We start from the raw sequence: 18,775 nt of genomic DNA, 5'->3' as shown, positions 1-18,775 counted from the left end.
AGCTGGGAACACCTACCTACTTAGGTACATGCGTATGTTACAGGGAGAGATTGATTCGGTTAAGCTGAAGTCATCGCGTGCGAGCCTCTTCTTAGAACACTTTAGGCAAACTAAAAGCGAGCAGGCGGGCCGAGTTACTGCTTGGAAACTGCTGAAACGGGAATAGTTCGATTAGTAAAGGGGTACCTAGAAATGGTTGGAGAGCTCAGTGTTGTAGATTTGGAGGTAGAGAGTTGATGGTTAACATGGGAAGTATATGCGTATACCTAGGTATTTTACATTATGTCGCTTAATGCGTGTATTCGATAAATTCTCTAGGTCTATTCGTATTGAAGTCTAGATTATTTCTAGTTTCAAGTTGGTGAAATGAAGAAGATCGACGATGTTGCTTTGGTAAACATGGACTCGGTACAATGGCGAAATAAAAATTGGGCGCAAAGGCCTAGAATTCGATTTTACCACAGTTTCCCTAAACCCATACGGCAATCAATCGGATACAAGTGTTTCCTATCATAGTTAATACATGTTACAGGTTTGTGGGGATCGACTAATTCGTTTAGTGTATGTACATAGCGCTGGAAGCTGTCATTACGCGGGAGGAGGCCAGAGGGTACATCTTCACGACCGAGGACGCGGGATGCTGTTTGGTACCCATTTGTAGGGGCTCTCCATAAAAAACGTCTCCATCAATTTCCTTCTAGAAGTCCCAATGGAAAAAACAAACCCATTTCTCATGCACCCCTTTAAGTCCCCTGACTGTGCATTGCCTTTACCTTGCCATCCCAAAATGCGTACACTGTGTCCCAAACGGATAATGCTAAGAATCGAGATACCCCCGAATGGTTAGATCGTTCCCTGACGTCGGTAGGGTGAGTGCGGCGCCATCATCAATGCGGGTCGCCACCCGACGCTTTGGATTCGCTCGATGGTGAGCGAGGGCTTTATCTCACCCATCAACTCCGCCAATGCATGTACTGTAATATCCAATAGCTAGGGGTATCCGAGGGATCTAAGTCGCCTGGTCGCACGATACCTTCTTTTTCGCTTCTTCTATCCCCATTTTTTCTGTCTATCTCCAGAAAAGGATACAATGTTTTTAGTGGCGCCGGCTTGGTTGTCTAGGTATGTTCAATTCGAGGTCGCGTTGTACTTACCAACCGAACAAACGAAATCCCACATACGTAAGCCGTTATATTGAATTTGTTTCGGAAAACGTGGGATGTTTGAACATTGTGTTTGTCAGGTTGAATTATCATTAACTTTCTTGTCTGCCATACCCAAACTGTGAATCAGTTGGTCGACTTACGCTTGGTATCGGAGTCATGGAACCAAGCCCCATTCTAAGCACATACCTACCTACGCACCTATACAGCCTGGTAAACATGCTTGGATTGCTGATGCTAATCGGACCGGCCTTCAAAGCATCGGCCAAGGCCTCGGTAAGTAACTTGAAATTCGTCTATGTCCTCGGAGACGGTAAGTAACAAGCACACGGACTCGTCATCAACGAGCCACATTGGTAACCCAATCGAAACTCTTGTGTATGACAATGCCATGCATTCATGTCCTTCGTTCATGTACTTGTATGTACAATAGCGTTCCGCTGCTGCGCTATCTCCGGGGGTGAGATATTCCCGAGCTTTCAGCCTCACTAGATCTCGCGGCCGCTCGGGTGCCATTGCCAAAACAAGTTGAATTGATGCATTGCGACGATGGTTGTGTTCCGATGCGTCTAATATTCTCGCCTATGCGTTTGTCATTTTGCTACAAGGAGATTTTCTCAACCCCTGTTAGCACCCTTCGGCTGGCGACCTGCCAACCTCTTTAGGTATTGTACCTACTTGGTTAGGGGGTAGGGAGGGGTGTCAAGGTCGAATCACAGCACGCTAGGTTGCTCCCGTTCTGCCACCTACGTATAATACATAGTACGTATCGACGGTGTGTCGGACGAAGTACGGGACCACTTCCGTCCTGAAGTCAGAACTCGACGAAGTGGTTGCATGAAACCTTCCATTTCTAGTAATGTGTGTGCGGTCGATTCGCCTACTTCAGACCTATTTTGCACCCCCCCGATCGCTTAGTGACTGAAACAAGTCTAAATAGCGCGATCAACGTTGATTCTTTTTGATTCATTCCATAATATATTGTGGGGTGATTGTTTATTGAGGGTTCAAGTCGATGACTGCAGCTCTCTACTTTGCAGTAAGCGTCCGCGGATGCTCGCTGACGTACTCCTGTTAGTAACTCTACCATCGCCATCGATGATTCAGACGCAAAGAAATGTATGTCATCAGACTTCAAGTACTGTAACTTTGTGCGCCTATTAGGGGACGAGGCTCATTCGATATCACACGTAACTGAAGACTACGGAACGGCTATCCCGTTTTCCTGTAGGTACTAGATAGCTGACACGCATTTTTTAGGTAGCATCCCGGGCAGCAAGAAAGGCTTCGAATAATACCTTGTTGCATAAAATCAGCCACATGTATATTGGCCTGTTGGGCATTTCGATTTTCGGTGACACATTCTCGTCCTGTACGAGCGGCATCACCCGTACTCGTGCCGTGTGCCTTTAGTACCAGGCTACGGGACAACTCCGCGCAATGTGGGCTCTGCGCCTTGGGCCTACAAGATTGTCATGTATCTCACGATAAGACGAATCTCGGTTCAACAAATCTGGATCCGTAGCGCTGGGACACGCGATGCCGATGATTACAAAGGCATTATGAGATATACTAATGGGCTAAAAAACAAGCTGAAAAACAAGAATTTTTCTTTTTTCTTTTTATTATTTTCTAAAAATGAAGGATCGGAAACCAACACAGTACCTAGGTATTGATTGCCATATACTTTATGCCTGCCTGTGTACCTATATACCTAAGTAGGTTACATTTCCTTTAGAGTCACGATCCTCGTCGCCACAGCCTCCAAGAACACATTTGTGGCGCCCACACATAATTGAGAAAAGTAAATTGTATCATAAGGTCACAAACTATTTTTCAAAAATATCCTGTGTGGTAGGTATTATAGGGATGAATCCATACTAGGGTAGATTTTGATTAAAGAGAAACACATATTCCAAGAGGTAATCGACAGGTCACAGGTCAATGAAGAGTCATAGAACGAGAATAATTAGATCCCTCATAGAACTTATCGCCAGTCTTCTTGTCGCCTTGTTTCGTTCATTGGCTGACCGAATCGTTGTGTAGTATGAAGTATGCATGATTTCTTTTTCCCCCTTTCTCCTTTCTCCTTTTCCGAACGCCTCCAAGTCGACGCCGCAGCGGAAACATGGGATGGTAACAGAAGAGGCAAGCTAGCTTGGAGCACAACTCGAACGATCGGGTTCCTTGTGGCTCGATTGCTGTCAGCGAGGCGCGGCGTAGTGGCTCGTGTCCCCTAATTCCGATACGTTTTGGTCAAATTATTGCTCGTTCCGTCTTCCCCTAGGCCCGCCCGACCCGCAATATGGAGCTGACAATCTGTTGAAACATCCATAGTTCCCCGTCGTCTTTAGGCTACTGTAGGTAACATTAAGTGCATAATCTGAATAGGTTAGGTTAGGTACCTAATTATTACTTAGTTGTTGTAGAGGACAACCAGGTGTTGTACTTGGTATTGTAATCACATTAAATCATAGTAATTTAACCAAGACCGACAAACTATTCTACAATATATACTTAGGTACATATGTACTTGCTTGCTACATGTATGTAACACCTATCCATCTACCTTTCACTTCTGTATATACTTAGGTACTTATGTGTACGAACTAATTGACTACTACGGCTTGAAAGGTCGCCCTCGAGTCGGGCTGAATTGTTGTCATAGTTGCGTTACACCGCAGTAGGTAGAGAAAGGGTCCTCACCTAGTGTAAAGATACCCAATCCAAGACTTCAGAAAGAGTTAATGCGACATGAAATGGTACTATTATTACTTACATACATATACATGTATGTGCTACTACTATTACATTACATGTGCCTACTTTAGGGCATGGCTAGGGTTTCTAGGGTTTCTAACAAAAGAAACAAAACAAACGAGAAGCTCTCAGACACAAAATACATGATATCTCGCTTGGGTGAAATTTACTTGAATCCCTTTTTCTTGGTTCCCAGCACGGAGGGAAAAGGTTATTGTTTCTTCCCATCGCGGCTCAAAGTGGTTTGCCAAGTTTCAAGCACACCCCAGACTTGCGGCCGGGTCGATTCCTAGTGCCAAAAGCAGGAAAGCATTCGAGAAAGATTCGAAAAGAAGAGCCAGGTTGTGCCCTGTTTAGCGTAAGGGGAATATTACCGGAGTGGAGTTGGTCACCCAAACGATAAGAGGATCTCCCTTGAAAATTAACCCCTGTTGGGCAAAAAAAAAATTGTAATAATGATAATAATAATCCTAGGTACTCCAGAGAAAAAGAATTTGGGACCCAGCCCCCAGTCTGCATTCGCTGTTCGTGCTGTTATTGTTGAGTTGCAGCAGCTTGTGTATGTACCAGTGGTCAGCTAACCCAGACTCCATACTATTGCGTCTCGACACCGCAGGTAACCAATACTCTGAGGAGGTGTACAACGAATCAGCTTCACCTTGTCGGCCGCCAGGATCACACCATGGCCAGAGAAGACTGAACACATCACGTAGATGGACCCAAGAGGCCTGCAACTCTACGTATCTAACCTGTATTCTCCAAGTCGGTATCTGATGCGCTGGCTGGTGGTCCACATCGACTACCTACCTAACGATGGAGAGTCGCCCTGTTTACTGTAAAACTTGAGCTAAATCTCGAGGAGAATCTATCGTCTAAGCCTAACTAAGTAATACCTTGAGTGTCTGGGAAAAGAGAAACGCCCAAGAAACAGCCTTAATTACTACGAAGTATCATTGACAGCAAGGAACTAGGAAGCCTAGGCCGTTGAGGTACATGGTTTTTTTATTCCCCTTTTTCTCTTTTTTTTTCTTTTAATTTTTTCATGGGTTTACTTTTTTTTTCTTGTTTGTTAGGTAGGCATTATTATTATTTTCTGACAAAATCTACATTTTTCTCACGCACCCCCCCTAGTACCTAAAATAGATAGATAAGAGGTAGCAAATTGAACTGTGTATTAGGTAGATTCTTTAGTCACTTAGGTCATCCCATCCTCCTACGGCCAGACGAGGTACCACGATACACCCATCGGGACGTATGTACCTGTACCCATGTACCATCCCCTGCACAAGCACGCGGGCTTGGCAAGCCGTCAGAGTTCCATGTCCACTAGGTACTTCCGTATGAGAAGTGAAGTACCGTATACCATCTTGACCCCTGTCATCAATTTTGGTTGCAAGTTTGGAGCTGGTAAATGAACCACATTTCTGACCCTTCCCCTTGGAAAAGGAATTAGGTATTACCTATTATGAAGTGAAGAGGAAAAAAAAAAAAAAGAGGTACGGTACTTGGGCTGACACTCAAGCACAGGTCTATTAGTACCCCCAGCTTTAAGAAACGGACTACGTATAAGATAAAATGACCCTTCCCACGTCCCAAAATTCTTAAGATGAAAATCCTCTGACAATCAGAATTCTTTCCTTGTACAATTAATAAACTACAGTCCTGTCTCTCACGTTCTCTCCCTTTTGACGCGTTTCCTCACTTGCTTTGGAGCGTCATCATTCAGAGAGCATAGAAGAAGGATACAAAAAAGACAACTCCTAGACAGCTTGCGCTCCATCCGAACACGACCAAGCGTACCTATATAATTCGGCGAACCTTTACGCCTGCACCGTTACTACTTGTACAACTTGTTCCGGTTTTATTCGTTCTGTTCTGCTTTTGGTGATCGATCCACCCCCTGCGCTGCTGCTGTAACGGTCCAGCCTTGAAAAGCAACATCCAGCTCAACACCTGCAGCGTACCTGACATACGCTCAGTTTCTGGCTTATACTAGAGCCTTATACCGGGACAAAGGCACATTACCACGACGACACAAAATCCTATAATACCCAGGTCTTCCGAAACCTGCGTGACTTTGCTTTCCTACAAAGGAACAACACAAAGATCCAGGCTTCCGCGCAACCTTCTCTGCTTGTCTCAGCTTCACAAGCCATCCTCTGCTTCAGCTTTGATCGCAATATCCCGCTTGCAACATAACGAGCCGACATACCGACATTGGCATGACTATTGAGAACCTACATACCAATATATAAATCCTGCTGTCATCCCGTTGACGCTTTGGTGCTGACCTCAGAAATATTAATTGCGAGCCATCCATACTCGAGACGTACCTCTACCTACTTTTCAGATAGCCCCTGAGGTCACATTTTATTCGACAGAGCATCCTAGTACCTGCTTTGCATCGCCGCACAAGCATCTTCGCCAATCCGCATCTACATACGCTTATTTGTGCTTTCGGCCTCCCCAAGTCGTTGCGCAACGACACCAAAAATGTGAGTCAGACGCGCAGCATCGAATTTCCATTTACCGATTCCGTCCGTTTCTATTTTTCTCTTGCCTTGCGCTGCGCAGCTCGACGATGCGACCTATTACGAGCTGCAGTAATGATGGCTTATACACAATACTACGTTCATTTTCTATATAATGATCATTCAGATCGCATGAGCTTGCGCTGACTCTCTTTTCTCTAGCTTCCCCAGTTTCCCACAAGTCTTATCATGATTGATAGAGAGTTCACAATGGCCAACATGGGACGTGGTGCTTACGACACAACTGGTGTCCCCAAGCCTCCTCCGCGACCAAAGCCTCGATAAATCTCATTTTCGAGGTTTTCGCGAAACAAATTCACTTACCGTTAAACGGTTTACGACTCCGACTCTTAATTACGTACGCCAACAGCCGCTGCGACTTTCCGCCAAGCAGATATTTTATCCCTTGTAATGCACAGCTTGGACGATAATCCGAGTGCGCGATTCTTTTTTACGACCATTTAATTCCCTACTTACAATTCGACGTGTACACCATCTTTTTGCGCGCCCTGCACTTGAGCAACGGCTTACGCATTCCGATACATCCGTTTTAATACATTGCATTCCTTATCCATTTTACACCCTCGGCTCGTCGCCACTCCCACCTCCTAGCCGACCAGGGAGGAGGGAGCACCAACACGGTTTCACATGCGGCATCTTCGAAATATCAACTGTCAACGGCGTTACATTTAGAATTGGATTTGGGTTTCTAATGGGATTTTTCGGACTTTTCGGTGTTTCATAATCGGACATCATGGTTTCTTTTCGAGCGACTTGCATCATACCCGACTCACCGACTTCGATCACAAGATGGAGGATTTGACTTAGATATCCGGAACAGTTGACTGTCCTCGGTTGGCGCTGCATCATTGTGTGTGGCCCGATCCGCCGGGCTGGCACTTTTCTGTGTTCACGCCTCGGCAACAGGAGCCTGAATCCATCCCTTAAGTCTTGGAACGCATTTTGTTACTCCGAGACTCGGCCGACAAACGTTTCTCGAGTGGTCTGCTTCGCAAATATTCCACTTTTAATCTTCTCATTCGGAGTCATTGGTCGAGCAGCACGGTTGATTTAAGGGTAATTTCTAAAAAAGGGAATTGGGAATGGATTACAAAAGTTCGGGTTTCGAGATGGAAAAGAGCGGCTTTGCATTATAGACTTTCCGGGTTTTTCATTCACATTTTCATTTGTTATTTCTGTCCAACTCGATCACCTATCCTCCGTAGGGATTTGGTGATTTTAGAGGTGGACAAGATTGTACTCTGATCGGATTTGGAATTGGTCTATTCGGAATATGTACAGTGTATTTGGGCAGTACCATCTAAGGGATGCTTCGGGCACATTACACATTTTGTTCTGTTGAGGGTTGTTGAGCCATGTCATTGGGCGCGCGCTGGGCTGGAACCAGGTTGATAGATACCCCTGTTTAGACTGTACAGTACACAGAGACACGATAGCTACACAGCGCCGGCATGAATTTCTTCAAAATGATGGATATAATTATTTGTGAGCAAGATTTACCTGCGGTGTTTTCCTCGATGACGTGAATTGTTTGTAATTTTGTGAAGACTCAACACTTTAATTTGCTAGTTCAGTAATCATCGGACCGGTAACATGAAAACGTGTCTTATGTGTACGGGTGGAATGGAATTGGAGAGGTCATTATGATAGGTCTCTTATAATATCAATGTCTTCTCTCTTTCGTGCAGCCTAGTAATGGACTAACATCAATAGCCTCAGATCTAGGCGCGCAAAAGTGCGTTAGGCAAGACGGATATCTCATTAATCGGATGATTTTTTTATTACTTTCCTTTTTATGTTCCCTAAAAATATATTTCAGATGCAGGCGCAGTTGTCCTCAGGTCTCATATCGTTCAGCATCATGCAAGATCTATGTACACCCATCCCACCCTCTCCTGGATATTGAAGTTACTCATCATAATCCATCGTTTGAAATATGATATTTCTCATATGTGGCGAGATTGCTACAACCTATCTCCTTTCCTACGCACACAGGCACATCGAAAGACAAACACTTTCCCAGACAAACTATTTTGCTTTTCCTCGGGAATTGATTAAGCAACAAACAAGTAGAAGGAAACGTCACCAGTTTAAGATATTTCCCATCAATCAGATCTCTGGATCACATATACCAAAACCCCCTCCATTCCCGAACCATCGGGTCGCGTACAACCTTACATTACCCCATTTTAAAGTGAGATCTGTTTTGCCCTTTTCTTACTTTTCCTGTCCAGGTTATGCGATCGTCTAAAATAATAGGCCATACCTCTTTTGTTTTCCTCTGTATGTTTTGTATCTTGATATGTTGATCGTAGAGATCTCGAAAAGGGATGATTGGTAATAATAAAAAAACAATATCTGCTCGATGACCTCACAGGAGGTAACCAGTGCTCCTTTTTAAACTCTATAATAGGGGTCTCTCGTTGATTGATTCTTTTTTTTAGAAACAAATTACCTATCACTGCATCTGCCTAGCACAACCAAGCTGCGAAGCTAATGCAAGCTTAAAAGGCGGCAGGGAGGTTGCGACCTGAAAGTATTCCCAGTGACCGTCCCGTCGGGTCACCCATTCAGCTTAAGAAATGACAAGGAAAGGTGGACCCGTTTCGGGAACGACCGCACTATCTACATTTTCTGAAGTATGTAGGTACGGCAGGTACGCGATCAGGGGTGAGCATAACTTTATTGTTTTTTTTTCTTGCGCAGCACATTTTCTTTTCTTCGTCATCATTTTTTTTTTTTCAATCCCTCTCATTTCAAATTTTCTCCCGTCGGACAATCAATCAATTCTATCAAATTCCATGCCATGCACGCTGCGCCTCTTCTGTCGGCAATGACTCTGCTGTCCATCCAATAGCACATACATCCGTTTACACTACAAAGTACAATGGACTCATCTTAAGAAAATACATGGTCGCATTCCATCGAGTCTCAACACCTCATCGGGACTTTCTCGATGTAGTACGTCAGGTACCTAACCACTTACGTACCTAAGTACGGTACTGTACCTTCTTACATGGATGCGACCGAGTGGCTTGCATCCTCCAGACGTACATAGCCGTAGGTACAATGCGTCAGTATGCGTTTTTCCTTACACGGGAACTGCACCCTTCCCGCCTCGAAAATACCCCTGGCTCGAGGCCGGAAATTTCGAAGAAAAGAACCCTGATCGTTCTCAGGGTTCGTTTTATGCAATTTTGTCGCCCGTCGGTTTCAGCATCGAGAGATGCGTAACATGTCATTTCTACAATTAAATGGCATTAATTCTTATCCCCGGAAATTGGCATTACATATGCGCAAACACATAGACCTAGGCACAAGACCATCTACCTCTGTGTAATGCGACTGCTCGCATGCAGTTCCGCTATATTTGCAAAAACTCCAGAAATAGATCTATCTGACGAAATAGTCAACTTGCCACTTTCGGTTACCGTTCAGAATCAACGTGGGGGGCACAAACGGGAGGGGGGGGGAAGAGGCTGTCAAGTTGGGCTGGTCCTCATCGTTCAGGCTGCCCCCAATGGAACGATCCTTACTCAATTGTGATGAAGATGATGACCGTCGGTACGATTTTTCGGTCTCACGAAGCGCCGCTGCCTTACTGCGCCATCGTGGCCTTTTCAGATCCAGAGGCATATAGAATTCCACAGCCATCTATCAGCAACATAGGCACATTGTTCTAGGAGTCTAGACACACAAGGCAATCGTCATCGCAAGTCTTGTTTCAATTCCCGCTCTCCCTCCATCAGGCTGAGTTTCTCCGTGCATCCGGAGACAGCTCATTGAAAAAAAAAAAAAAAAATAGCCTTATTACTGTACTGCTCCCTCCCCTTTATGCCAACTCCCGCCCAATGGATGTCTACTTGGCTTGCCAAGTCATCCTCGGCAACCACCACCACATATACGACGCGTGCTGTTCCGACGTGACCGCGCCACCAAGGCAATTTTACAGCAGGTAAAGAACTTGTCCACGTACGGATGGGCAGCCTGGACAGTTTTATTGCCTATTACTACAGATCACAAGGAGAACGGGAATGCGGTCCCGACATGGCTGTATTCTGTGAGGGATTTCCTCCGTAAATCTATTGCCTGTTGGCCCCCATATGTTACCCGACTAGGAAGGCGCATGGTCATCGCAGGATGCGAAATGGAACAGGGGGTTGAATTGAAAAGGGAAAAAAGAAAAAAAAGTCCTCAGCATGTCTAGGAAGGAGGAAAGAGAGAAAAAAAAAATTGCCCAACGTCCCGTTAACACTACGTTGGGGGAGGCTTGGATACGAATCCACGTGTAACTGCGCGTAATAAGTTGACGAGATTTGGTGATAATATGAAGGAAGATGGAAAGGAAGATACCTTGGCTAGATGTATCTACTTACTACCTCATCCCCATCCATCCATCCCAACCCTCCCCTCACCCCTTCTTATGTACCTCTCCCGAAATGCGCGCCGAATTCCCGAGCGATTGGGTACGACGGATTTCCCATGCGACACGGCAACGCATGCGCATCTACAAGCGTACATACATATGTACCTAGCATACGTCCTGCCCACGTTGCAACGTGGTCTCTCTCGCAACCGTCCCTGCAGCCCTTTCTTTCCTTTCTCCACGGGCGCGCGCCTAAGCCATCCCGTCGGATCGTCTAGGACCGGTTTTATTTGTTCTCATGGAGCGAGAGCGAAACGAGGATGCAGATGTAGATGGCGAGAGACATGGAAATCCTAGGATGGGATTTTCTTGTTTTCTCGAGTGTGCTTCATGTTAATTCACGTCACAAGCCACGTGTCGTCTTGTACGACTACACCTGCACACTTATACTAGGATGATCCTCGATGCCCATACCCTTTTCCTACCTGCATTACCTTGCTTTTTCAGGTTTGGTCATGCCCCCTCTTGTTCTTGAGTTTGTCGCTTTTTTTACTGCCACTACTGCTGCCCGGATCGGCGATCTCCAGCCCTTCCCCACCTGAGCGAGGTACTTGAAGATCTGGGGAATCTCGGACCCGGGGTGCCCCAGCTTTCGTCGTGAGGGGATTTGTTCATCCAGCTCTCGTGATATTATCGGCCGAAGGGTGGGCTGAAGTGTCACGTACCCATTCTAGGCCTAATAACCTTACCACCTAGGAAATCCTGTTCAGCCTTCATTTATTCAGATAAATCGAGATATTATTTCCGATTCTAGCCCCTTCCCTCGGTCTGGCCGCATGAACCGGCGACCTTTCTCGTCTGTCTCGGCTCGCTGCTGCGGAGAACACATGGCAGTAAGCGAGCGGCAAGGGAAACCCTGAGCTATATCTAACGGCCGTTTCTTTCTCTGCTCGTTTTGATAGGAGTTTGCTGATTAATTGGTTATTTTGGGTAGCTAATGCATCTCGCCATGGTGATACCTATCGTTGATGTCGAGTATTTGAAATGTTTATTGTTACTCTGACAGATATCACAGAAGCTTCTGGATCCTCGGCGTGGCGCCACCGACCGTTTTAGGGAGATACCCGCGCTGGCCCGAGATACTAGTTTACTCCGCTGTGCGCATACGGACGTATGACTCGGTTGGTGGAGATATGTCGCCATTGATGAGCATTGATCGCGAGTCAGGTAGAGGCTATTCATTATAATGGCGTGATATGGTGGACGTGCATATGCCCTTAGGAGGTTGTTCCTGGTAGCTCAGTGAGCGCTGTCTAGGGAGTAACTCACGACAATGCGCGCTCCCATTTACCTATCGTCACGGCAGTCCGGAGGTCGCCTCGTGACATTTCGCTAGGACGGCACTCGGTTGTTGCGGTACTCAATTCGAATTTCTAGTTTTTATCAACTGGATGGTTCCGTCTCGTCACCTACCTAGATAAGTAGACTAATCCCATCCCTTAAATGGGCTTAGGTCAAGTGCCTATTAGACTGTGGCCATGTGCTCAGATACCTACTTCACATATCAGATCTCATATTAATAGACCATTACGGATGTGCCAACCTAGGTACCTGTACATAGCTCCAACTAACTTACAAGAGCACAATTACTTCCAGCTATGCTATTATGCTATCTAGTACCTATTTTCGGGGTGTGAATAGGGGTTATTCCAGCGTGAAGCGATGTGTAGAGTGAACATGTTACGGTCAGATGAAAAGCTAACGACTCTTCGCCACGATTTGGATGATATGTTATGAACGATCTACCTTCTTATCTTTTCGGTTTGTATCGGGGGCCTTGGATACTTGAGCTATCTACTCTACGCCATGAATGACCAGATGATGAAATTATATCTGGGCGCAGAGTCTTGGGAGAGTATACGATGGTGTACATCCATGAGCCCTCGTCCTCACAAACAGGATACGGGAGGCTAATGCAGGGGCCGTTCACTTCTGCTTTGATTCTATAACGAGTGTGTATGTATGTATGGATAAAGTCGCTTAAATCACATGTATCTCTAAGGTGTCAAATATTTTTATATCGCCTCATTGTAGTTGGCCTTGAATTTGCAACTCCACTCCTAGGATACTTGGCGAATAATTCCACGGCGCCTCTTGTCTCGAACGTCTTTCAAAATGCTGAAATTGTCTTTGATGTCCGCATGTTTGGTCGCCTTAGCAGACAAGCTTTTCCTAGACTTGATGCACCCTGCATGAAACAAATAATTGATGTCCATTTCTTCGACGTATTCGTTACTTACGAAGTTTATAGCTCTTGCTACGTCGATAGAATCTGGTTAAGCCATAGTAGTTATCACATTCGCAGAACCACGGCCCAGTTCTACCTAGGTATACTACAATAAGAGGTTCTATCTCCTATCGCGCAGTACCATATGCCAACCAATTTTTAGACCGTCACCGCATACACGACCATCCGTATCTATCTACCGGCAACGGGCTGCAGCGCGGTCGGATGGCTATGCTGAATTCGTATTAACTAGACCGAGCGCCTTTGCTTGGTGATCCACCCCCGCGAAGCTCTCTCGAAAAGCTGAGAAGGGCACCTGGACGTCGTCGAGCTCGCCTATAGGAGGCGTGACGACGACGCCCATGCGCAAAGAGTTCGGAGCTAGTTACTATAAGGGTAAAGACGCCTATATATAGGGAATAATTGTTTCACATCATGCCAAACTCTCGTCCGTGCTTTCACGATGAAGAGAGGGTTTCTAGATATTGTCTTGGCTAGACTATAGTGAGCAAGCCAAGCATGCCGTGAACCGCATCATTCGGGCACCCAGGCGTCGCGACTAGGTGTAAATTTTGAAGCATCTTGTCTTCCGCGTGTATTGTCTTCAAGACACATGCCTATACTCCTTTATTCTGTATACATTCGGGTTAGCATCAATATTGGTATAGGGTATGTATGTACCTATACTACTAATATCACGAGAGCCGCTCAATGAAAGAATCGTAATTCAGAGACCTTGGTGTGCACGTAAGTATAAGTGTATTAGCCTAGCGATTAAAATCACTATATATTCGTTTATTGTAAATGTGGTTTATGTAAAATCGCTTCACTTTATGGTAGGACAGGAAATATACGGCCGATGGGCCTCGAGCACTTACTTACATATCCATACGTCTAAACGTTATATATCTTAGCCGCCTTAATCATCAAAATTCATCTGAATCTATCCCGCCAAGTCATTACTCCTACTTACCTAACCCAACTCACCTCAATTGTAAGGCGTGTAAGGCTGAGTTTTTTTCCCTTACTATGACGCTTTCCCAGCCAATGCCAAGTGCTTGTGCGCGATGAGATAAATTAAGCCAAGTCGTGGCGATGATGGTGGTTGTGCGCGAACGTGCCAAGATCCCCACCTCGGGAGAGGCCGTCTGGGCGTTTCGATACGCGATGGCGGCTCGAATGCTTGGTATAGAAGAGGGCTGGGCGTAGACGTCTGTTGTAAGGCTGAAGACGATGCAAAAATGCATGGTTACTGATCGCGCGTATATTCTTCTCTAAATGCAGCTGGGAGCATCAGCTCTCAAGATGAATCTTAGCCCACCGGATTGTGTCGATGAAAGCGCTGAAGTATTCTGTAGTCAATATTGAATGCACCTCGATTGATAGACTATTTTCTTTTCTGGTCTCTGGTTGGTCTGGGATGCAAAGTCCTTCCTGAGGGATAGTAAAAAACGGTGGTCTCTTTGCGCAACTCCATAAAAGCGACAGCTTCGCCAAGGTACACGTAGTAGGCTTGAAGAAGCAGATGGAGAATACCTGTCCGGAGCCGGCAGAAATTCTTACAATGTCCTCGATGATTAATGGACATGCGACTGTGCGATTCGGATACTTTCGGTCAGTAGCCCCTGAAAACACAACGGATTTGCAACTTCGTGATTTCGTCTATCCACGAAACTGTGGATCAGGCGGAGATAATATTTTCTCCAACTAATGATTCCAAGCTGGAACATTTATTGGTAAGAATGGGCTACGACGTTCTCCCACAGAGCAATAGAAATAAGTTTCGTCGTGCTAACGGGAGCCTAGCCACCTCGTATACATAGTACGGATTGAACATTGTCGCGTCAAGTGTTGATGGCGTTTGGTGGAAGATCCTAGAAGGGATACCCTTGGTTGGGGGTGTGTTGCCTCGAAGATTGATCCACCTTGGCCCTTTCAATTCGAAACACCTTATCACCGCCCCTCGGACCGTCTAATCCCTATTCTCCAACAAGGTCGCGACGTGTCGTTGCAGGGCTCCGTCGTAGAGGGGTAGTTCGCAATTTCGGTATCTTAATCATCGTATTCTCATATACCGACCATCCCATGATTACGGCTATTGGCTTTTGGGGTCTGCCGCGTTGGCTCCAGCCAGTACTGTTCGCTCGTTGATTGTTGCCGCCTTGATAAGTAAATGGTAGAATTGACAGATGCGACAAAGTGCAGTGGCCGGCTATGTAGCCATAATTGAGACCTACTACTTCGGTTGAATACTTCAGCCAGGTGACTTAAAGATAGATAGAATACCCAAATATCTTGGCAATTTAGCCTGACTTGCAACATTCCTAACTTGGCTTTCCGCGTCGGTCTAGATTGGAGGCCGGGTTCGAGCCGAAAATAAGTCGGAGCGGGTCCGGGGGTGTGTGGGTACCCGGTGCTTAAACTTGATCCGATCCACTAATTCGTCCAAACTCGTGACGAAACTGGCAAATTGCGGGTTGATTAGGGAAACTTAGCTAATATAGCTAATAAAACCAACAGCAACTTTTTTTTCGGGGAACTTCTCGTCTCAGGACTTCTCTCTCATACCCAACCCACGTCGCGATGCGGGAGGCCCACTTGCACATGTTCGCTAATTGTATCAAACTTTGATACCGTTGCTGCATCCTGCAGTTAAGGAAATTGCAATAAATTACCAATTGGACGTGGTCGAGGCGAAACAAGCTTTCTTAAACCGGGGCAAATTCGAGCGCGTGGCGTGACTTACTCGATCGTCAGGCCACTTTGTCAGCCTAAAACCCCTAAAAATGGCATCTCTTCCTTTCATCATTGCCCATTGGCGCCAGAGCTTCCCAATCTAGACGCGACGCTCTCTCACAGGCCTCCCAGACCTCCCAGGCACACAGTATTCTAGTGAATCATCTGTCACATTCGGACCTTATCTGCCGAAGTCGGGTCTCTTCTCGTAGATAGAATTTGACCGAGGTGAAAAAATTGTCGGGAAAAACCTCCACGAGAAATGATGAAATCCTAACAGGGGTCCGCGATGGCGGTCCGTTGACTTGACATTGCCACAAAATTTTTTTTTCCTCGTGCTGATACTTGGTGTCCCCTTCGGTGAATCGTAATAATTCCATAATATTTCCTCCCTTTTTCAACTCGATTATTTCCTTTAATTTTCGAATTTCTTCTCTGCAATCTCAATAATATTCGTTAAACCTTAGAAAAAGGAGGTCCTCGTTGATTCGAATTTCCATCTGCCCCAGAGGCATTTCACTCTTTGCCGCGACCTCCTTACACATAGACTTTATTATTGTATGTTGCGTTCCTCCCATCCATTTTCTAAATTCTGACAATTTTCTTCGCTCAGACAAAATCTGTTAGAAGAAAACCCAGAAAAAAAAATTAGATTTTACGCCCTCGCCGTCGTCAAAATGATCGTCACACGTCTTATCTCGTTGACGAATTTCGCCGTCGCCTCTTCCGCACTTGGCTTCCAAGTTTTCGTCCTATACCCGTGGCACATCCAGTTAGATAATTCGTTCGAGGAATTGAAGAAAGAACATCTTAGAGTGCTGGAGGCAGTGAGAGAGGTTGCAAAGGAGGTGGATCCAGATTCGCGAAAAGGCATGGCTGATTCCATATTGGGTCGTCTGGGAATCAGCGCTTTCAGCGTCAGAAGGTGATTTCAATTTTAGCACGCATGCAGTAACCATGATCATCTTACCAAACGAGGTCGACGCTTATGCCAACCAAAACCACAGTCTTTTCTCGCATGAACCAACCACCCCACCCATCCCAAGTGTCTTCGACAACAGTAATGCTGTAGAATACGTCGCAAACGGCGTCGCCGGTATTTCTCCCGTGTCGACCAAGACGGGGACGAGAATATCGGAAATTGCACGATACGCCTTTTCGGGGGCCATTTGCTGCTCTTTCACCCACGCCATTTTAACCCCAGTTGATGTGTAAGCCATGATTTTGTAGCTTTGATTGACCATCGCCACCAAGGGAATATCCCTTGTCCATATAGCGCTGAGAGCTAATACGTTCTCAGCGTCAAAACTCGAGTCCAGCTTGAACCAGTCAAGTACAACCGCGGCCTAGCAGGCGGTATGCGCCAAATTGTCTCGAATGACGGAGCTCGGGCTTTGCTGACCGGATTTGGCCCGACCGTAACTGGTTACTTCCTCCAAGGAGCCTTCAAATTCGGCGGATACGAATTCTTCAAGCGACAAATGAACGAATACTTGGGACCCGAAAAAGCAGCCGCTAATCGTAATGCCGTGTATCTTGCATCCTCCGCCGCAGCCGAATTCCTCGGCGACATTCTCCTTTGTCCATTTGAAGCCGCCCGCATTAGACTTGTCTCGCAACCGCTGTTCGCTCCCAATATGCTGACTGCATTGGGTAAGATGGCCAGGTACGAGGGAGTAACCGGTCTCTACTCCGGTTTCACACCTATAGTATTAAAGCAGTGAGTCGCTGGCCTAGAGGCTGATTTTCGTATTGCTTGGGCTGTGGCATAGACAACTAACCTCAAAAATTAGGGTTCCGTACACGATGGCAACCTTTGTAGTGTACGAGAAAGCTATCGAAGCAGCATATTCGTGGATTAACAAGGAGACCGCCTCAAACATGACACTTTCGGGAGTAAATCTTGGCTGTGGATTGATTGCTGGTATGGCGGCCGCGGTTGTTTCACAGCCTGCGGATACTGTGTTGAGCAAAATCAACAAGGAGAAAGGCCGACCGGGTGAGGGCACAGCTCGACGGATTTTCAATATCATTTCCCAGCTAGGTCTGCGGGGGAGCTATGCAGGCATTGGTCCACGATTGGTCATGGTAGGCGGAATGACGGCCGTTCAGTTCGGAATTTACGGCCACATCCAACGAGTATGGATCCCCCATTGTTATCTTCCATTTAACTTAGGTAACCGACGACTGACTATTCGTATAGGCTCTTGGCGCGACTAGTAAGGCCGTAGAGGTCAAAGACGAAGTAATTGAAGTGGGGAGTCTCTTGGAAACTGCGGAATGTTAATTCTTGTTCGGTGAGACTGCTTCATATGCGCTAGGTATTCATACCTGGTGTATGGATGGAAACTAGAGGATCGGAGATAATGGCATCTCCGGAATATGGTGCTGGCGCACGTAATTGTGCGTATATGATCTTAGATGCACTGCCATATAAGACGATTGAACGTGGTATTATTAGATACGATTTGTATATAGGGAGGGATATAAAGATAGAGAGAGTCCTAGAGACATAGACGCATAGAGGGTATAAAGGGTATACATGTTTGCAGTATAATAGACTATAAGAGATTGTCAAATATTGTGTGTGTTGTTGTTATTCTAGCTCTGGCTGTGTTCGCAACGTAAAAAAAAAAGGTTGAGGATTTGAGTAGAAATAATAAGATTGAAAGTTAGAAGAGAAGAAGACAAAGAAAGGAAAAGGGAATAAAGTTGAAAATGCCTCGAAGACACGGAACCTTAGAAGTGATAGCATCCAATCTTCAGGAAGTCGCACCCTGTCTGTTAGGTACCTAGTAGATGGTGTTTAGCGAATTTAGGTAGGTACAAGCGTCATTGCCCCACCAGAATCCCACCCCCACCATTATTTCTTGCAGTAGACGGCAATTACTGTCAACGATTAAGCTTTAAA

At 45.9% G+C, this 18,775-nt stretch overlaps 1 protein-coding gene across 1 annotated transcript; it reads left to right on the top strand.

Annotated features, from left to right (window-relative positions):
• The first annotated feature begins 16,365 nt into the window (after positions 1–16,365).
• F4822DRAFT_238226 (mitochondrial phosphate carrier protein) lies at positions 16,366–18,306 on the top strand. The gene is made up of 6 exons (XM_051454254.1): positions 16,366–16,422; positions 16,478–16,789; positions 16,872–17,075; positions 17,165–17,584; positions 17,658–18,003; positions 18,068–18,306. The coding sequence occupies exons 2-6, from the start codon at positions 16,542–16,544 to the stop codon at positions 18,149–18,151; spliced, it is 1,302 nt and encodes a 433-aa protein (XP_051313975.1). The 5' UTR covers positions 16,366–16,422; positions 16,478–16,541; the 3' UTR covers positions 18,152–18,306.
• The last annotated feature ends 469 nt before the right edge of the window (positions 18,307–18,775 follow it).

Source organism: Hypoxylon trugodes, assembly GCF_022578975.1.
Source record: "Hypoxylon trugodes strain CBS 135444 unplaced genomic scaffold F4822scaffold_5, whole genome shotgun sequence".
Lineage (NCBI taxonomy): Eukaryota > Fungi > Ascomycota > Sordariomycetes > Xylariales > Hypoxylaceae > Hypoxylon > Hypoxylon trugodes.
This window is presented reverse-complemented; position numbering and strand designations above follow the sequence as displayed.